This window comes from Pavona decussata, unplaced genomic scaffold, assembly GCF_977016875.1.
Source record: "Pavona decussata unplaced genomic scaffold, jaPavDecu1.1 SCAFFOLD_358, whole genome shotgun sequence".
NCBI classification, from domain to species: Eukaryota; Metazoa; Cnidaria; class Anthozoa; order Scleractinia; family Agariciidae; genus Pavona; species Pavona decussata.
In genome coordinates this window covers 178063-195612 of record NW_028145738.1, presented here as the reverse complement: position 1 = coordinate 195612, position 17550 = coordinate 178063, and the positions used below count along the sequence as shown (strand labels likewise).

At 38.6% G+C, this 17550-nt stretch overlaps 2 protein-coding genes across 8 annotated transcripts in view; both read right to left on the bottom strand.

The window, feature by feature from the left end:
• The window catches only part of LOC146452971 (TNF receptor-associated factor 4-like), a 160379-nt gene that overhangs the window by 59917 nt on the left and 82912 nt on the right, over nt 1–17550 (bottom strand). The window lies entirely within an intron of this gene.
• LOC146452976 (TNF receptor-associated factor 4-like) lies at nt 1707–9314 on the bottom strand. The gene is made up of 7 exons (XM_085097182.1): nt 9119–9314; nt 5514–5649; nt 4622–4723; nt 4015–4179; nt 3248–3322; nt 2723–2803; nt 1707–2340 (listed from the first exon to the last, which is right to left on the bottom strand). Exons 1-7 carry the CDS (start codon nt 9298–9300, stop codon nt 2014–2016), a joined length of 1068 nt encoding a protein of 355 aa, XP_084953308.1. The 5' UTR covers nt 9301–9314; the 3' UTR covers nt 1707–2013.

Genomic DNA, 17550 nt, shown 5'->3' with positions numbered 1-17550 from the left:
CAAAATGTTAAGAAACGTAAGATAAAGTCAGCTGTAAAGTTTCATTGGGCGATAAATCCAGACTTTTCTAAAAGCCGTTTTTAATCACGTGTTTCGTGGCTTACAAAGTGGCGTGGGCGGACCAAAAATACCAACGACGTGCTGATTGGAACAAAGACCTGCAAACCGACCCACCATTTGAGATATTATAAGATTAGGAAACAACTACACGTACTCAATTCCAAACATTTAGTTTATTTTCAAGACAACTGTCAGTTTACGACTGTCGCTCTAAGCTCTAAAAATATTGGTTCGCCTCTGTTTTGGCCGAACAAAGGGCCACATACTGTCGGTAATGCCGCCCGCAAAATAGCACAAAACCGCTATTAGGGGCAGGAACCACAACAAATAAGGTGATTACAGTAAAACAGCGACACACAAAACTAAAAACATAAATTCTTTTTTGATTAAATAAATCATTAAAACGAGAAATCGCCAGCATAAATATAGTTATTATGAAATACAACAGAAAGGCACAGAGTCACAATTACTTGATTTTTCTACAGGAAAGCCGAACTCACATCCCATTTACTTTTTGCTCATGGGTGCGCGCTGCTGACGATAGCTGACGTGCGCATCAGTCTTTTGGGACTAGTTTATACACTAGAAGGTTTCCCAAAAGCACGTATATTCCGAAAATGGAACACTTTTTTGGTTTTCGTTTTCTACGTTGTAACGTTAACTTTTTTGTTCATGCTTATTGGCAAGTTGCATTTTCAAATTGTAACGTTTTTAATTTTGTTACTTTTGTCTATGTTGTTATGGTATCTAATTGTATCCCTTCCTGTTTTAAATCGTAACATCTTTTGCCCTAACCGGGTCAGTTTCTAAATTAACCCTTAAGATAAAAGGCCGTGCCTTTTGAAATATTGGAAAAATATATTTCCCTAACAGTGAAGTCAGCCTTGCTCTTTTTTGCATTATTTGTTCTACAATTTACTGCTGATTAGATCCTTTACTACAAGATTCAATAAATTTGTTCTGTCGCGGTGGTTTTACTAACAAAGTTATACTTTTGCTATGGTGACCTATAAAATATACATTGTTTACCAACAATAAGGCATTTGTTTGATACCATTATAATTGTTGTATCAACAGAAAAAGAGTGAGAGTATTGATCCTTCAATACAGTAGGTCCTGGAAACTGGTACCAGCCACTTAAAACAATAGAGTGCTTGCTGATAGATGTTTTTAAAACTAATATTGCTAGAACATCAAATTTTTAAGGGGCAACTATCAAATCGATAACCAAGACAAGAAACATTCTATGCTTTTATTGTTCACCGCTAAAGTTTCTTCCGCACCAAGTCACTGAGACTTGCATTTCGAATTTAAAGCCCAATTTGACCTTTAACGCAAAAAGCTAAGACGAAAAAGATGTAACCAACAACGAACAGGACAAAAGGCAATAAAAGCAACCTGTTTGTTAATGAATTGGAAGAATAAATGGGAACTTTTGATCGTACACGAGTACTATCCCTCTGGGCATTTTTTGCCGGATGAACACTATTCGCTAATAGACGGGACCTTTAGCAGCGATGATGACGACGACGGCAAGGAGAACGTCAGAAACATTTGTTCTAATGAGCAAAACACTGGCTCGTCACATGCAATACACACTTTAGTATGAATGACCACATTCAAGGATTAATGGAGATAGTGAACGCATGACGATAAATTTTCCTTCGTCTTTATAAACTTTAAAGCCGCTTCTACGACGATAACTACTGGATAGTTCGGCCACATTACACAACCTAAATGAGTAGAAATTATAGCTAATTTATTCCGAAAACAGGAATGTGATTTTTAAGTTCCGTTTTAGTTGGCGTCGTCGTCGTGTCTGCTTAAGGTCCACCCATGTGACTAGTTTGCAGACGAACATTATCACATCACGTGATCAGTTTCATGAAACCAATCGGTCTGAGAGAAAATTTATTGGTGAACTATAAAACTCAGTAGTGCACACTGCGCCGTTTAACCAGATTTTTTAAACAACCTCTTAGAGAACCTCCATGAAGATTCACTGGAATCTTCCTTGTTTGCCATTTCGCGTCGCATTAAACTTACTTCCCTTTCAACACGGTTTAATTTTGAACCAAGCTCTTTCTTCTCGTTATCACTGACTCTCTTTTCGAGAACAGTGAGCTTTTCTTCAAGTTTTGCTATGGTTCCTACAGACATTCGTAACTCATCTTGAGTGTTATTCAACTGAATCTGAGTGTTATTCAGCTTTTTGCAAGCCAAGTCTAGGTGTAGTCTCACGGCTGATTGAAGATGGGATTCAACCTCTCTTCGCTTTATCTGTAGGAAGAAATCTATGCATTAATAACCACACACTTAAAAAAAAATTTTACTGTCACTCAGATCACAGAAAAGTGTCTGTTGTCCGTATTAACCGGTGTATGCATTAAGCGAGGTAATGTAAAAGAAAATGTATGAGCTTTTTGTCCGGACAAACACAGCTGTCCTCATCCTTTCTGGAGTTGTATATATTTTTAGTGCATATGCAGCAAACTGCTAACCAACAATAACCATTACAATGTTTATAACTTAGAGTTTGCTCCTGATTGGCTAAGCATGCCATTTCTGCAGTTGGTTTCTACATATACATAATACCTTTGCGTTTAAAAGTTTCGTAAAAGGCCTACGGACAGGTGGCTCTGAGGACCAGAATACATACTACCTTTTCCGTGCAATCCATGTCATTAGCATACGGGCAGGAGATGATGGTCATCGGACAGTCATTCTCTTTGTGGGCTGGAATCTGTGAAAGATAATGATACATTGGGGAAGTTAACAGGCGAGGGAGGAGCAGAGATTATCACTAGTGACGGTAAGGTGATGATTGTTAACTACCAACAAATTTCCTTATGTGTAATAGTGGAGACGATCTCCTGTACAACACGAAATGAGGAACCAACTTACCATTGACCTGTCTATCTACCTTACAACTTACCTACCGACACATCCTCTTTGCTTCCCATCTACCTACCTACTCACTCAACACCCCACATAATACATCTACCTACCACCCACCTATCTACCTACCAACATACTTACCCTGTACCTAGATACCTACCTACCTACCTACTCAACCACCTACCTTCCTACGACTTACGCACTTGCTTACTTACTTATAATTAGTCAGAAAAATAATCCAGCTATCACTGTTATAGCTTTTTAACACTCCTATTTATAGCATACTTACTTTCTCTCGCGCGAGCACTGCATCACAGTTATTTGGACAGTTTATTGGTTTCTTTTCACACTGATGTTCATGTTCCTTTAAAACAAAGTAAAAGCAATATGTTTTTTGGAAGATTTTACACAACAAATGAATAGGTCTTGAGCTTCAAGCGAAGGAAAGTTTACGATCACCGAACTGGCCTTTCTCTAATTTCCATGTGAGGTAGTAGCCCCACGAAAAGTTGCGTGTATCCGCGTGGGTTTATGACTTGAAGGCCTGCGGGTAGCGCAATTTTTTCTTAAAAGAGAAGTTTTGTTACAACACATGGGTTTGCGTGGAGCTCACGCTTACGGTCTCCATCCCTGATTATGATACTTGATTGTGCAGATTACCCAGAAACTTAGTATATGTTTTCATTGTTGCATAATGCTAGGGACAACTCACCAAAAGTAGACTCCTTTTTCCTGATTGGTTAACTGGATTAGGTAAGCTCCGACCTTAAAGGGCTCCAGGTAACCCAAATAATTTTTCCACTACTTACAAAAATTTCTTATGCAAATTTTGGCCTCCAGCTTCAAAGGCCCTTGCCAGGAGCTGCAATCAGTGCGGATTACCACGTCGGTCCTTTCTTTTCTTTCCTAGCTTTTCCATGCCCCTGATGAAGGTTAGTTTTGTGTAACTGAATAATCAGGCAGTGTTTTTGAAATACTAGCTTTTCAATCAGCCTGGAAGCGATAACTGAGACATCATGACAATGAATGATGACAAACAACTGTAGCAATTCTTACCTGAGTTTTACAAACTGGATGTGACTTGCTACAGTAAGTGCAGGAAAGAATCCTCCATTCACACGTGGTAGTCACGTGCTTTTGCAAGTGGTTTCTTGTCAATTTCACATCACAATTTTTGTTTGTACAGGAAACCACTTTCATGAGACAAAATGATAAATGGTTCTAAAAGAGAGGATAGAGAAACAGATGAGCCAGTTTAACCATCTTAAATGAAACTTGAGAGCATTTTTAAAATTGTTAGGTAGTAAATAGAGAGACTGTTCAGAGATTGTCTGAGTTCATTTAGCCCATTGCTGATCCTAATCTACACGAACATCCAGCTACAAATTGTTCCTGTTCGTAAAAAGTGGTCCTTGCCAAGATGATTTCACTCCTTGCATAGCTTTATCGTTTGTTCAAGAGTGGAGTGAAGCGATTATTGCGCGGAATAGATAAACCGAAGGGGGAAGGGGTGGGACGTTTGTAAAACAAGAACATAAAGTTGCTAACCAATACCATCGTGTCTCATATCGCGAAATGTTTTATTACGCATGCGAAGAACGGCCTTTCAAAACTTCAAACCACAACAAAAGGCAATTTATTCTGATGCGTTGCTAGGTCGTACCGTTCTGTCTCTAAGTTCCCCAGTCCATTCACAGCCTTCACTTGAACATTTGATGTGAAGTGATAGAATCTTTCTATCGGTTGCTTTGTCGGGGAAAACGTCCTACAGAAAAAAAATGAAAACATATTACTGTCTTTAATTCATTCTTTGTCCACCTGTGTACTTAATTTTATTTGCTTTAATATTTTAGAATAACTGACAGGCTACTTAGTTTTACGGAGAAATACCGAGTGTCTGAAGACTATCAGGGCTGTTTACATGGAGGGAGGAAGATCCTAGCTCTAGGAAGATCCTAGAAGGCGAAACAACTCTCCGTTTAGTTTACATGCAGAAATTTCGGTCGGGGGGCTACCAAGTGGAGAATATAAAGAGAAAAAATTGTCTGCCTTTAGCAGTTGAACGCCCGGCTGCCGCCGTGTTTGTTCCTTTTGGTTGCTGGTACTACGATCTTCCGAGCGAAGGTAGTTTACATGGTGCTAGGATCTTCCTAACGCTAGGATCTTCCTATCTCTCAGCTAGGGAGATCCTATCGCTAAGAAGGTCCTAGCGCTAGGGCCAAGGACAACGTTTTGCATGTAAACCGAATACAGAAAACATATGGCGCCAGGTTGATCCGCCATCTAGGATCATCCTAGTAATAGGATCTTCCTCCCTCCATGTAAACAGCCCCTAAGGGCTATATAGCGCTGAGCCAAAACGGCGGCAAATTTGAACGTTTTAAAAAATTAATTATAAAATCCCGTTTTGTGCAAATCGCAAAATGATGTTTTCCGCAGAAACTTTCGGGGTGATAAATAGATCGAGGAGTGGAAAAATAAAAATTAGTGCATGGATACTTTAGGCCCAGTCACATGATCCATTGACTTTCCTGCCCCCCTTTAGTGATACTTACAGAGTCTCGATCCAGCTTGGATCGATCAGAGGGGCAGCTAAACCAGCGTGGAACTTGACCATTAAACGGTGTGAACAGCGACAAACGACGCCGGGGGAGTGGATATGGAGTTTGTGGCTCTTCCATATCGTCTAGGCTGTGTAAGAATAATTTCAAAAGATGGCGTTTCACTTTGGCTCAAAATTAATGTCAACAATGAGAAGAGACGGATGGAAAAGATAAACCTTAAATTTCGAAAATAAACCCCCTCGATGAAGAAGCGAAGTTCGACGTCAAAGAGAGCGATTGAGATTGGTAGAAAACAGGCGAAACATGAGTGACGAACAAAGAGAGAAAGAACAGGAAAGGGTGCCGAAAAAACCCCGTGTTGTGGCACAGGGTTTGAGTGTCTCATTTCACATTGGCTTACATAGATGAGCGTATGTGCTGTAAACCGGGTTGTTTTTCGGCGGGAAAATGCATGGCCACCTGCGCTGCCGGCCGCGTTTGTTTGGCGGGAAGTTGCATCGCTAACTGCGTTTGAGAAAAAAACAAAACAAAAAAAATAATTTTGAAGACGACAAGATACAAAGTCAATTTTTATATGTGACCAACAGCAGGAGAAAGAGCAAGGCAACTAGCGGGAGAAACAAATCGACTGGCACATCATCGGAATCTGGAAGTGAAATCATTTTACTCCGATCCGGCGCTACGAAACATTGGATTTTTCCTCTTGAAGTGAAACGTTTCGCTCACTTAACGTTGTAAAACGAACGGAAAAATCAGCAATGGAATAAAGGGACTGGTTATTCGCAGAAGAGGCGAGTACATTCATGCAATTTTGTTGTCAAAACTTTGCTGGTTTGCTGGTTTGATCTCGTCCAATTTTGCCTTCAAACAGCGGGAGAAAGAGCAAGACGGATCGCAGCGGGAGAAACAAATCGACTCTTTTCGCAGCTTTTAGAGGCGGCACTTCATAAACAGCGGCCGAATCTTGAAGAGGAATTATTTTACTCTAATCCGGCGCGATGAAATGATGCAATGAATTTTTCCTCTTGAAGTGAAAGTTAACGTTGTAAACGAACCAAAAAATCAGCAATCGAATAAAAGGACTGGTTATTCTCTAAAGAGGCGAGTATATTTATGTGATTTTGTTGACAAAACTTTGCTGTTTTTGCAAGATATGTTTTTCTTGTAGTGTTGACACTGCAACTTGTTTAACCTCAGAGCAGCCTGTTGAGCTCATTTTTCGGTCCATGTTTGTTATTTCCCTTGGAGTTTTATTTTCTAATCTCGTCCCATTTTGCTTCATTTAAAAAAAATTGATTCTGAGCTAAAACAGTCAGTCAAACAAACGTCTCCCAACAGATCCTCCCAACATTGTATCGTTGGCATAAACTACTGACAAGTTTTTCTCGCATATATTTCTAATTTTAGCATTTATTTCTGACAATCTTGACAGAGAACAAACAAAAATACTTAAAACAGTAGGATATAACCGCGAAGATTAAGATGTGTGAGTAATTTTCACTGAAAGTCTTTTCAAAGAACGTTAAAAGCGAATGTAAAATTAAGGTGTGATTTCATTTTCATCAAAACAAAGTTTACGCAAAACATTCATTCGCTTGTTTTTTGTGAATTTTTCAAAGATCGTTGTTTAGTTTATTTCTGTACTTATTGCTATGAATTATCACAGTGCTTTTTTCATTTATTACTCAAAGATATATTTGAAGTGTGTTTTTTGGTTAGTGTATCCATTTTCTCTGAGGTTTACAGCGTACGGCTTTCTTGATAAGCAAAATTTACTAGACAGTGACAGTGCCGGTAGCGCGCGTTGTTCACAAACCGTTTTGCCTCGATCATCTTAAAAACTAAAAACAATAATAAAAACAGAAAATTTTCATTTTGAGGCCATTTAAATTCCGCTTTTATGACACAGAGGGCAAAATGTTCCTAAAACTATCAAGGAACTTCGTAAAACAGTCAGTAAAACACTCATCGAAGGTGCAAGCAAACCAACAAATTATTTAATTTTTTCGTAACGTACAAAACAAACAAAACCGACGAGATCAGTTCCCATTATACACATGTAATTAAGAGAGAATACAAGTTTAATTCAGGAGCAAACTAACAACGATAAATCAAATGTTGCGCATCAATTAATTGTTCACCTGCGCTGTGAAGCTTCCTACCGCTTGGAAATCACATGAACATAGATCGATAAAAATAGCAAACGATGGATCCAAAGAAGGAACTTGCGGAGTAATTTCTTCCTGCTCCTTCCTCCCATCAAAAGGGTACTTTCATGCTCGGTTATCGTTCGTTGAAAGCACTTGGACGCCATGACTGATACTCGGCCGTTTAGTATCGTTAACACTTTTCAGATGTCCGCAATGTGCTGAAGTATAGTACCATTGATATCACAAACGGTAAAACAAGTTTGTTTTGAATATGCTTCACTCTTTAGCTAGAAATTCCTCTTTAATTAGCTTGTTCCTCAGCCATGTGATGGAGAATGAATCGCCTTCAAAGATCACTGTCAGATGCTATAGAACATGCAGAACAACTACGGGCGTTTGCGCAGTACTATGGATAACAGGAATTGTCGTTGGCAGTGTCGACACTTAACGACTTTGTTTAAAGTATTGATCGCTTGAAAGAGTGTTGATTGTCCTATTGTTTCCTTGCATGAAATATTTTTGTATGATACGCCATCAAAATTGACATTAGACCACGCCAAGTGGGTATTTTTAGCGATCCTGTATTAATCGGCCAGTTCCTCAAGTCCCGAGGGTGGCCGTTATATACAGGTTCGACTGTAGTTCTGAAACTGGAGACAAAAATTATAAACAATTGCAAAGGTCATGCACGTGCATCCGCTCACGGGCTTCGCGCGATCATGGAAACAGTGCTGCATGGTTCCCAGTTTTATATGTTATTTACAGAAGCATTTCACATTTACGGTTCGTTTTTTGAAACCAACAAAGACGAGGAAGCTTTTAGGGACCTTTTACTTCATCCAGAAACGGGACAATACTGTATTTATATATAACTACAACTGGCCCCGGCAAATGACACGTGTGTGGGTTTCGCTATAATTAAATATTAGATTGCATGTAAAGGGATTTAATAAGTTAACATATATTGGAACCTTTAAATAACGCTACTCCACGTCACGTTTTCTTGGCTTTTCAAACTATAAAAACCAGGCGCTTTTTATTAAAATAGAATTCTCGATACAGAGTTCAACTTTTTAAATATGTCTGCAAAACGGCTACACAAGTGTTGAAACAACAGTTTCTAAAAGCTTACCCCCCTTATTGCAACTGTATTTTAAAACAACACCCCCCCCCCCCCCCTTTTTCATTGATTTTGAAAATTTTACCCCCCCCCCCCCCTTATCCATAAATAACGACCACTCCCCAAGTTGGCGACGATGTATTGGGAAAATTGCAGCAATATCGCAGCAAATATCATACTCGAATCGCGCCCAAATTGCACTGAAATCGTTCCTAGTTTACACTTACAATTTTCATCCCAGGTTAAAAGCAACTGACAATCGCCTATGTAAACGGCCATTTACAGAGGTTCGACTGTTAAACTAAAGTAAAAGACTGCGTTCAAACCTTTTCTGCGTAACTTCAATGTATTCGTTGAGACACGTTTTGCAAAATCTGTGGCCACATCTCGTTTGGACCGCTTCCCTCAGAGGTAACCGGCAAATTGCACATTGCAATTCTTCATCTACCTTACTCACAAACTCGTCATCGTATCCACCAAGCCACAGATTTGCTCCAGCCTCCGCCATATTAGTTTGGTAGTTTCAGGATTAGGGTTGGATAAGATCATTGAAAAGGACTTAGTCATGAGTCTGATGAGTGACTGAGATGTTTATTACGCCAATAAGAGGTAGGTACGTTGCAGAACGGAATCAAAATAGGTGATGATGTAACACTAACACGGAAGTATGTTTTACGAAGTAAACGATATCATTTTCCAAGTCATTTTACTGAAGTCCAGTGTTGTTCCATCCGGTATTGCTGAAACTGACTTGCTATCTTATCACCCTGCGTACCAACCGTTCATGACAAAGTTTCTTACACGGTTCTGTTTATGTGAGGTGGGACGTTTTATGATAGTTACAATGTAAAATCAAATGCAAGGCTGATCGGACAGCTAAAGTAATTTTATTGCCCAATATTTCGGTTAGACAAAACTAACCTTCTTCAGGGGCGGCAAAAAGCGAAGTAAAAATTGGAAATAAACGGTTACAATATTTAAAGATGATACAAATCAAAAGTTAAGATCTGATTGGTTGATTAACAAAGAAAGCAGAAATGTGTACAGAAGCCATTATTAAAATAGAGATGTTCATTCCATAGGGTTCAAGAGTCTTGCCCTTGGAAATTGAAAATACTTCTCTAGCTTGCCGCTGTATCAGCAATAGGTGCAAAACGTGTCCCTTTATTACCGAGGGAAACACGTTTTACACCTTTTACTTTTATTATCATTATTATTATAATTATTATAATTACAATGGGAGAAGAGTGCAAGAGATACCATGACAGGCTGGCAGAGCTAGTCGCAGCGAAGAAAGGAGAGAACTATGCCACCACTGTCTCTTGGATACGTTCAAAAGTCACCTTTGCCATCCTTAGGTCGGCTTTACTCTGTCTCAGAGGATCAAGAACAGTTAGAAGAGCATTTAGTAAAATCAGTCAGGCAGAAAACCTGAAGAAAGACGCAATTCGAATTCCAACGGTTTTCGCCTAATTCAAAACAGGCCACAAAAAGACACGAAAAACGTTAACCCGGCTACAAGTTTTATCGCCGAGAAACAACATTTCTTGACCGCCTTGCTTTTTTATTTTATCTTGCAGTTAAGTTCGACAGAATTAAGTTCGACGTTTGGCTCAACCGGGAAAACTTAATAAATTTCGGTCGACCTAAACTGTAATTAGGTTCGGCTAATGTGAAGACGGCGTTTAACCCGGGCCTAACCTTAAAAAGTGCCCTTCAAGACACTTTCTGCAAAATCGATGGCCGCATTCTTCAGTTTGGACTGCATCTTTAAGTGGCAAATGACAGATTGAACATTGCCAATCTTCATCCACTGCACTCACAAACTCTTCGTCGTATGCACCAAACGATGGATATCCTCCAGCTTCCGCCATGTTCCTCACCTGACTCGAGCGCCGCAAGTGAGTCGGGTGCGTTAATAAAAACACTTTCGTTTTCGGGTCAGTCGTGAATGACTTGGGATTTTTTCCTTTGTCAATAAACTGTCAAGAATATCATTTAAGTGTCACGCATAACCGTGACAGTCTGATTGTTTACTTTTTCGAAAAAAATGGAAAAAACGAAAGAAGAACTTTAGGTGGTCAGATCAATTTCAGATCAATTCCTCGACGGATGAGCGCCAGTATGTTTCCCAAACAGTGTCATGTAATTCAGCAAACGATGTTTGAACGATTTTTTCATGTTTGAAAATTCTTTTTCGTATTGCAGTTTGCCCTAGGATATTTGATATATAAAGCATACTGCATCTCCACGACAAGCGATCCGATAAGGAAAAGTGTTCAGAACAATTTAGATCTGTATCATGTGGTTCTTTACATTCAAATTCAGAGTTTTACACTCGAGGATCGCAATAGTAAGGCCGGGGGATGACAAAGGGGTTCTCGAGTATCTATCTCGCGAGTTGTGGAAAAACTAGTAAGACAAAAAGAATTGAAAAATATTAACACAGAGACATAATATAACTGAAAGCGGTGGAACAAGGGATTATTTTCAACCAAGGGAATGGACTAAAATCGCGATGATTTTGCAAGGTCAGCGATAAAACACGCCTTGTGCTTTTCTTCCGGTAGGGACCCCCTATCATGAAGTAATCGGGTTGCGTTAAGGAAATGTTTAAAGAAAACCCCTAATTTCGTTATTGTTGTTATTGTTTTCTCGTTTGCTTGTATGTTATAATATCATTAAGTGACATTAAGGTTTCTTGTTATCAATCTTAACTCAAATTCAACTCTACTTGTAACTCGCTAACTAGCCGACCCAATAAATAAATGAGACAGCGAAGCAGCGAATTAACTTTAAAACACTCAATGGTGAGCTTGCTAGTGTCCCAGATCGTTGTTTTCCCTTCTGATGTAACTCCTTTCCCTCCAATACAGCTTGCCATTCACAGGCCATATTTCTATGTGTGTTTCGGAAATCTTTTAAATATAGGACAAGATAGGAAGAAGATCAGTTCAAGGGTCAGATAAGACAGGCTGAAATTTTGGATGTAGGGAGGGTAAAAAAAGAAAAAAGTAATCAGTTTGCAAACTTAGTTCTTAACATTCTTGCGCTCGTTGCTATCTACATCATAGGTTGTTCTACTGAATGTAAAATGGAAAAAGAACAGAATAATAATAACTGAAAGAGTCTGATATTCTCCGTTATCTTTCTTTATTTTCGTCCGGTTTATTCCAATCTTTGATCACCGCATCAACGCAGATTTTATGTGTCCTGCGTCAGATTAAATTAATGAAACGCGAGATACAATACTAGAACTGGAATTTCTGTATTAATTACATCCAATTTGAAATCACTGGTGATCTTGGAATCTGATTGGTCCAAAATGGTGCAATTTATTCTCAAATTGCACCATTTTTTGCTCTAAATCGCATCCTTTCTTTAGCCCATCAAAATGGAAATGAAGTAACACAAATAGAATATTAATATTGACAATGATACTCTGTGATTTCAAAATGGATGTAATTAAGAGAGAATGTCTGTGAAGACCGCGTGATATCAGTAAAATGTGGCACATGCTTCAAAAATTCAAAATCTTCATATTTCGCTCAGAGATACCCTATGATAAGCCAACAAACGTGATATATTTTTTTTGTTCAAAGCTGGCTGTATTTTCAAGAAAATTCTCAAAAACTGTAACGGGCGCCGACCGTCATAAAATGGCGGAAATTAGTGCGTCGAGTAACAACACAAGAACTTCGCTCGTGTAAAGCGCAAAAGGAAGCACGGTTTTTTCAAATTGGTATATCTGTGTAAGAGACATTGGCAAATGATTCAAGTCTAAAACCAGGATTTTTTACCTAACTGGGAATGCACGGCAAGAGTTTAAAAATCACCAATATTTCATTGTTTAAAATATCTCATTTTGGAGCAGTTTTTCAATAAACGTTTTTCCCATGCGGTATAACTCAGAAGCGCTTGAAATTAAGGCTGTGATTAGTGGAAATAGTCTTCTTTTCAAGGATATAAAAATTAGTCTGGGGCTCTTAACTTCTGCACGGAAAAAACACGCTCTCGGTCGAGAAAAATCACAAACTCCACTTGTCAACAAACACAAATAATCGAATTAGAGTCTGTTATCGAAGCCAATATTCCAAGCAAATCTTAGTGCTTAGCACCGTATTTGATTTGAAAGTCAACATTACAAGTTTACCTTGCAAAACTTGTGGCTGTAGATTGCTTTTCATCGCCACTCTCCCTTCAAAATTGTTATCTTCCCTTCGACCATGTTTACCAAAGCACAAGTAATCAACAACCATACGTATGACTCCTGCATGAAACATTACAGTTCCTGACAGATTCAACCATGATATTTGAGTCTCCACACAGCTATGGCAAATAAGGTAACTCAATTGTACGATTAAGAACGATGATGCGATTATCTATAGTCGCAGAAGAAGAAATTTTGCAGCCCGAAGACGCACACAAGAGGAATCGTCTGTAGAATGAGACGATCATGTTTGTCACGCAATGAGACCGAGCGCGCAGGACACCCAACAAAATTAACAACCAGATTATAATTTTTCCGCGGCAGTTTGTCTGCGTCCGACTTCAAGCTTAAAATCCCCTAGCTGACATGGTACTAAATCTGTTACCAGCTTTTTATCTTTTAGGATGGGATTTTTTAGTACAAATGTTTTACAAGCAGATGCTTTGTACATCGTGCACGTGCAGTGGACAGAATGGTACCACTGGGGGGGGGGGGGGGGGGGTTGCCTGACTTTATCGACGAGACTAAAACAACAAAAGAGAACCGCATTTAAAGGCAATTACAATTACTTCTTTACGATAAGAAAGTTCGCGCTTTATGTAAGCTACGCTCAAATAAATCAACCATTTATTAAAATCATCTTTTACATTATTCAGATGTACACTTCCCACGTTTAGCGAAAGCTATTCAAGGCGGGTAGTGTAACACGGGCCGGTGGTGTAAGTGTCGCCTGAAGGTTAGCCTAACAGTGGTATAAATGCCACCAATGCTTTTAGCACTCAGCTTGTAAGGCCAATGAAGAACATACTTAAAGCAAAAAGCAGATAAGAGCCTGGAAAACGAATCTTATTGCTGGCAGATGCAGCCTAGACAAAGTGACTGAATCTTTTTCATGTAAGGCTGTTTGCGATGAACGGATGTGTCAGTGACATGCTAAAAGACAAACAAATGTCCTTTAGAAGGACAACATTTTCAATGCCCTTTGTAACATCAGCTAGGCTTAGCTTGAGCTACACAGTTCCATATGGCCGATGAATCCGGATTAATTGCAATTTACAGCCACGGCATATTCCTACCCAAAGCAACGATATATAATTATTAGGATAACTGTGCTCCTGAAAATAAAAAAAACAAACAAAAAGTTTCTAGAATAATATTAAGCACCGCAGGGTTCTAACCACGGCCGCACCCATACTCATGGTCAGAAATATTTAGAGAAGAAGGTTAGACCCTCAAATGGTTCGGATGGCCACGTTGAAATTTTTATGGCGGCCCCGTCTCCAACTTGGAGATGTAAAATAACCACTGTAATGAGCCCTGGATATGACCACTCTCAGTACCAGCGATTAGTCTGAAGGGCTTCTGAGGGAATATAATGAGACTACAAAATTGTGTAACTGTCAGAGTTCAGTTTATTTGAGAGAACTTAACGGAGTTCTTCACAGATTAGTAGCTACGGCTATAAAAAGTATCCATAATAATAATAATAATAATAATAATAATAATAGCATAAGCGTTGCATTTATAGTTGGGTTTCCAGGAAAATAAGCATGTTGGTTTCATTTACGGAAAAAAATTTAAGTTCGTGATAAACATTGTAATTAAATTATCGCACACCAAAAACAGGCTAGTTATTAAAAATGCGAGCTTCTTGTTGCAAGTATATGTTAATTTTTTTCCAACTTACGGCTTTTCGCTCAGTTTGAAAATAAGACACAACTTTTAAATTTCATATTGACCTTCCCCTAACATGAATTAGCAAAACTACGTTGCCTTACGGGAAAATTTGTACCTGTTGCCTCTGGTACGTCTTAGATACTAGTCTCCGAAAGCGCCTTCTTAATACCGCGGTCAGCCTTGCGCGATTTCCCTTTAGCGTAGCTCGATAAGGTATCGTTGGGAACCTCTCCACCACCCAATGCCCAAAGAGGAGGGATGAACTGGACAGATGGTCATGCCCGAAATGTCACAAGGTGCAGTGAAAATTGAAGCCCGTGCTAAAATTAAGTTGATCTCCGACTCAACATCACTTACACCGACAGACTGTGTGTGTGCTGAGATGCTTTTTCCGCATGAAAGCAACGGGAGGATAAGGGCACTTTTTTTCTTTTGCTCGTCTTCGTTTATCTTGGGAGCACTGTCCCCCAGCTAACCTCTGAAAAGAGCAATTGATATCCATTTCATGTGTTATCCGGAAGGACAACGTGGCTGCGCGATCATCTGTTTGTTTAAAAATTTTGAATGACGCGATGGTCATTATATCATTAGGATTGGTTCACCTTATTAAATTTGGTTTTCTTTAGTGTTGAGCGCTCCCGCTTTTCCCTTCCCATTATTTTATTACTACTTTCCTTCTTCTAAATTTTACATTTGTTTATTTCCTTCATTTCTTCCTTTGTTTGCTTACAAGTTCGTTTTCTTTCTTTCTTTTTTTTCTTTCTATCGTTCGGGCTGCTTGTCTGTCGGTCGATCGGTGGTTCTTTCTTCCTTAACCTATCTCGCTCTTTTTGGCGTTTTTTCCATTTGTTTTAAGAATTTTAGATCACAGAGTGTCTTTTTTAACAAACCAAAATTATTTCCTTATCCGCAAAACTTGTGTAACACCTGAAGGAATATTGGTAACCAAGCCTTCCTTGTAAGGAGTGTGATATGTCATTGCGTGACATACAAATGATATGCATGGATTGAAGAAGTCAAAACGACAGTGTCGCTCAGTAAAAAAATCTCGCTCAATGGTCATTATTTTTACGATGAAACAAGCTCAGTTGTACGTTAGAGAAAGATAGCAGATATGGTGTATTGAAACTGCGAAGAAAAGCGCCGATGTTTGTACAAGAGCAACCCAGGTATCGTTCAGATAGTTGTTGATTTCGTAAACTCGCTGTCAGAGGGAAGATGGTAATTTTGAAGAGAAAGTAAGAATGAAAACCAATCTACAGCCACTGTTTTAGCAAGGTAAACTTGTAATGTTGACCTTCTAATCAAATAGGTGCTAAGCACTAAGATTTGCTTGGAATATTGGCTCCGATAACAGAGACTAATTCGATTATTTGTGTTTGTTGACAAGTGGAGTTTGTGATTTTCTCGACATAGAGCATGGTTTTTTCGTGCAGAAGTTAAGAGCCCCAGACTAATTTTTATATCCTTGAAAAGAAGACTATTTCCACTAATCACAGCCTTAATTTCAAGCGCTTCTGAGTTATACCGCATGGGAAAAATGTTTATTGAAAAACTGCTCCAAAATGAGATTTTTAAACAGTGAAATATTGGTGATTTTCAAACTCGTGCCGTGCATTCCCAGTTAGGTAAACAATCCTGGTTTTAGACTTGAATCGTTTGCCAATGACTCTTACACAAATATACCAATTTGAAAAAACCGTGCTTCCTTCTGCCCTTTACACGAGCGAAGTTCTTGTGTTGTTACTCGACGCACTAATTTCCGCCATTTTTTGACGGTCGGCGCCAGTAGTATAGTAATTGGGGGTACGAGCACAGTTCATCGTTCAACCGTTCATCCCCATTTTTCAAAACTTCAGTTAAATTTTTATATAAATTTGTTTAAGATTTAACTGAAAACTCCTCCTTTCGTCTCAAAATTTAACTGAAAAAACCGAGCACACCGCATAAAATCTTCATACAAATTTTGTGTGAAGATTTGAGTTAAATATTTTTATGACCGTAAGCGTAACTTGTCACACCGTTTTTATGTATATATCTTTTATCATCGAAGCAACTTAGTGATGTTTTATCCAACACATAACTTCCAATCCGATGTTTTTCACTCTTAATTACCCTCATTGTGTGATTTATCTGTCTCTTGTTAAAAAGCACATCTTTATAATTTTCATGTCTTAGTTCCTGCCTTATCACATTTTTCTTTATCCCCTTTGCTGTGCAACCACCCTTATTGTTATCTTTCAAGTATGAATACATCTTTGATCTCAAACCGACAAACTCAACAATGGGCGTTCCTGCCACCTCATCCTTGAATTTTCCAATAACCTTTTTGTTTGATTTATCAAAAAATGGACTACTCTCTGGGTAATCGCTATTGTCAAAAAGATTTCTATCATTCCAAAAATCTTGGTAAACATCTTTTGTCTCAATCTCATAAGTCAAACTGTCAGTATCTGTAAACAACAACTTTGCCTTATCAGAATACCTATTTTTTATGTATTTGTAATGAAAATCATACATTAGAGTTTTACTCAAATCCAAAATACACATTCCGACATAAGCCGGCCTGTTTAAAAGCAAACTCGGTTTTGTTTTGTGAACAGCAACCAAATCCTCATTAAATATTTTGCTGCTTATAAAACTTGGTTTACTTGATAATTTTAATAGTTTTTCTTTATCTGTTACGAGTTTTATGTCCTCACGCTTTCTGAGATTTTCCATTGTTTTGCCAAATACGCTATTGTTCATTAGTTTAAAAAAGTCCTTTTCGAAAGAATTTTTTGCCACAGTTTGCTTTTGTGTGTTAAAATCAATATACTTTTTTAACCAAGGACTCTGATCAAATTTTAAAACTCTATGAATCTTTGTCAA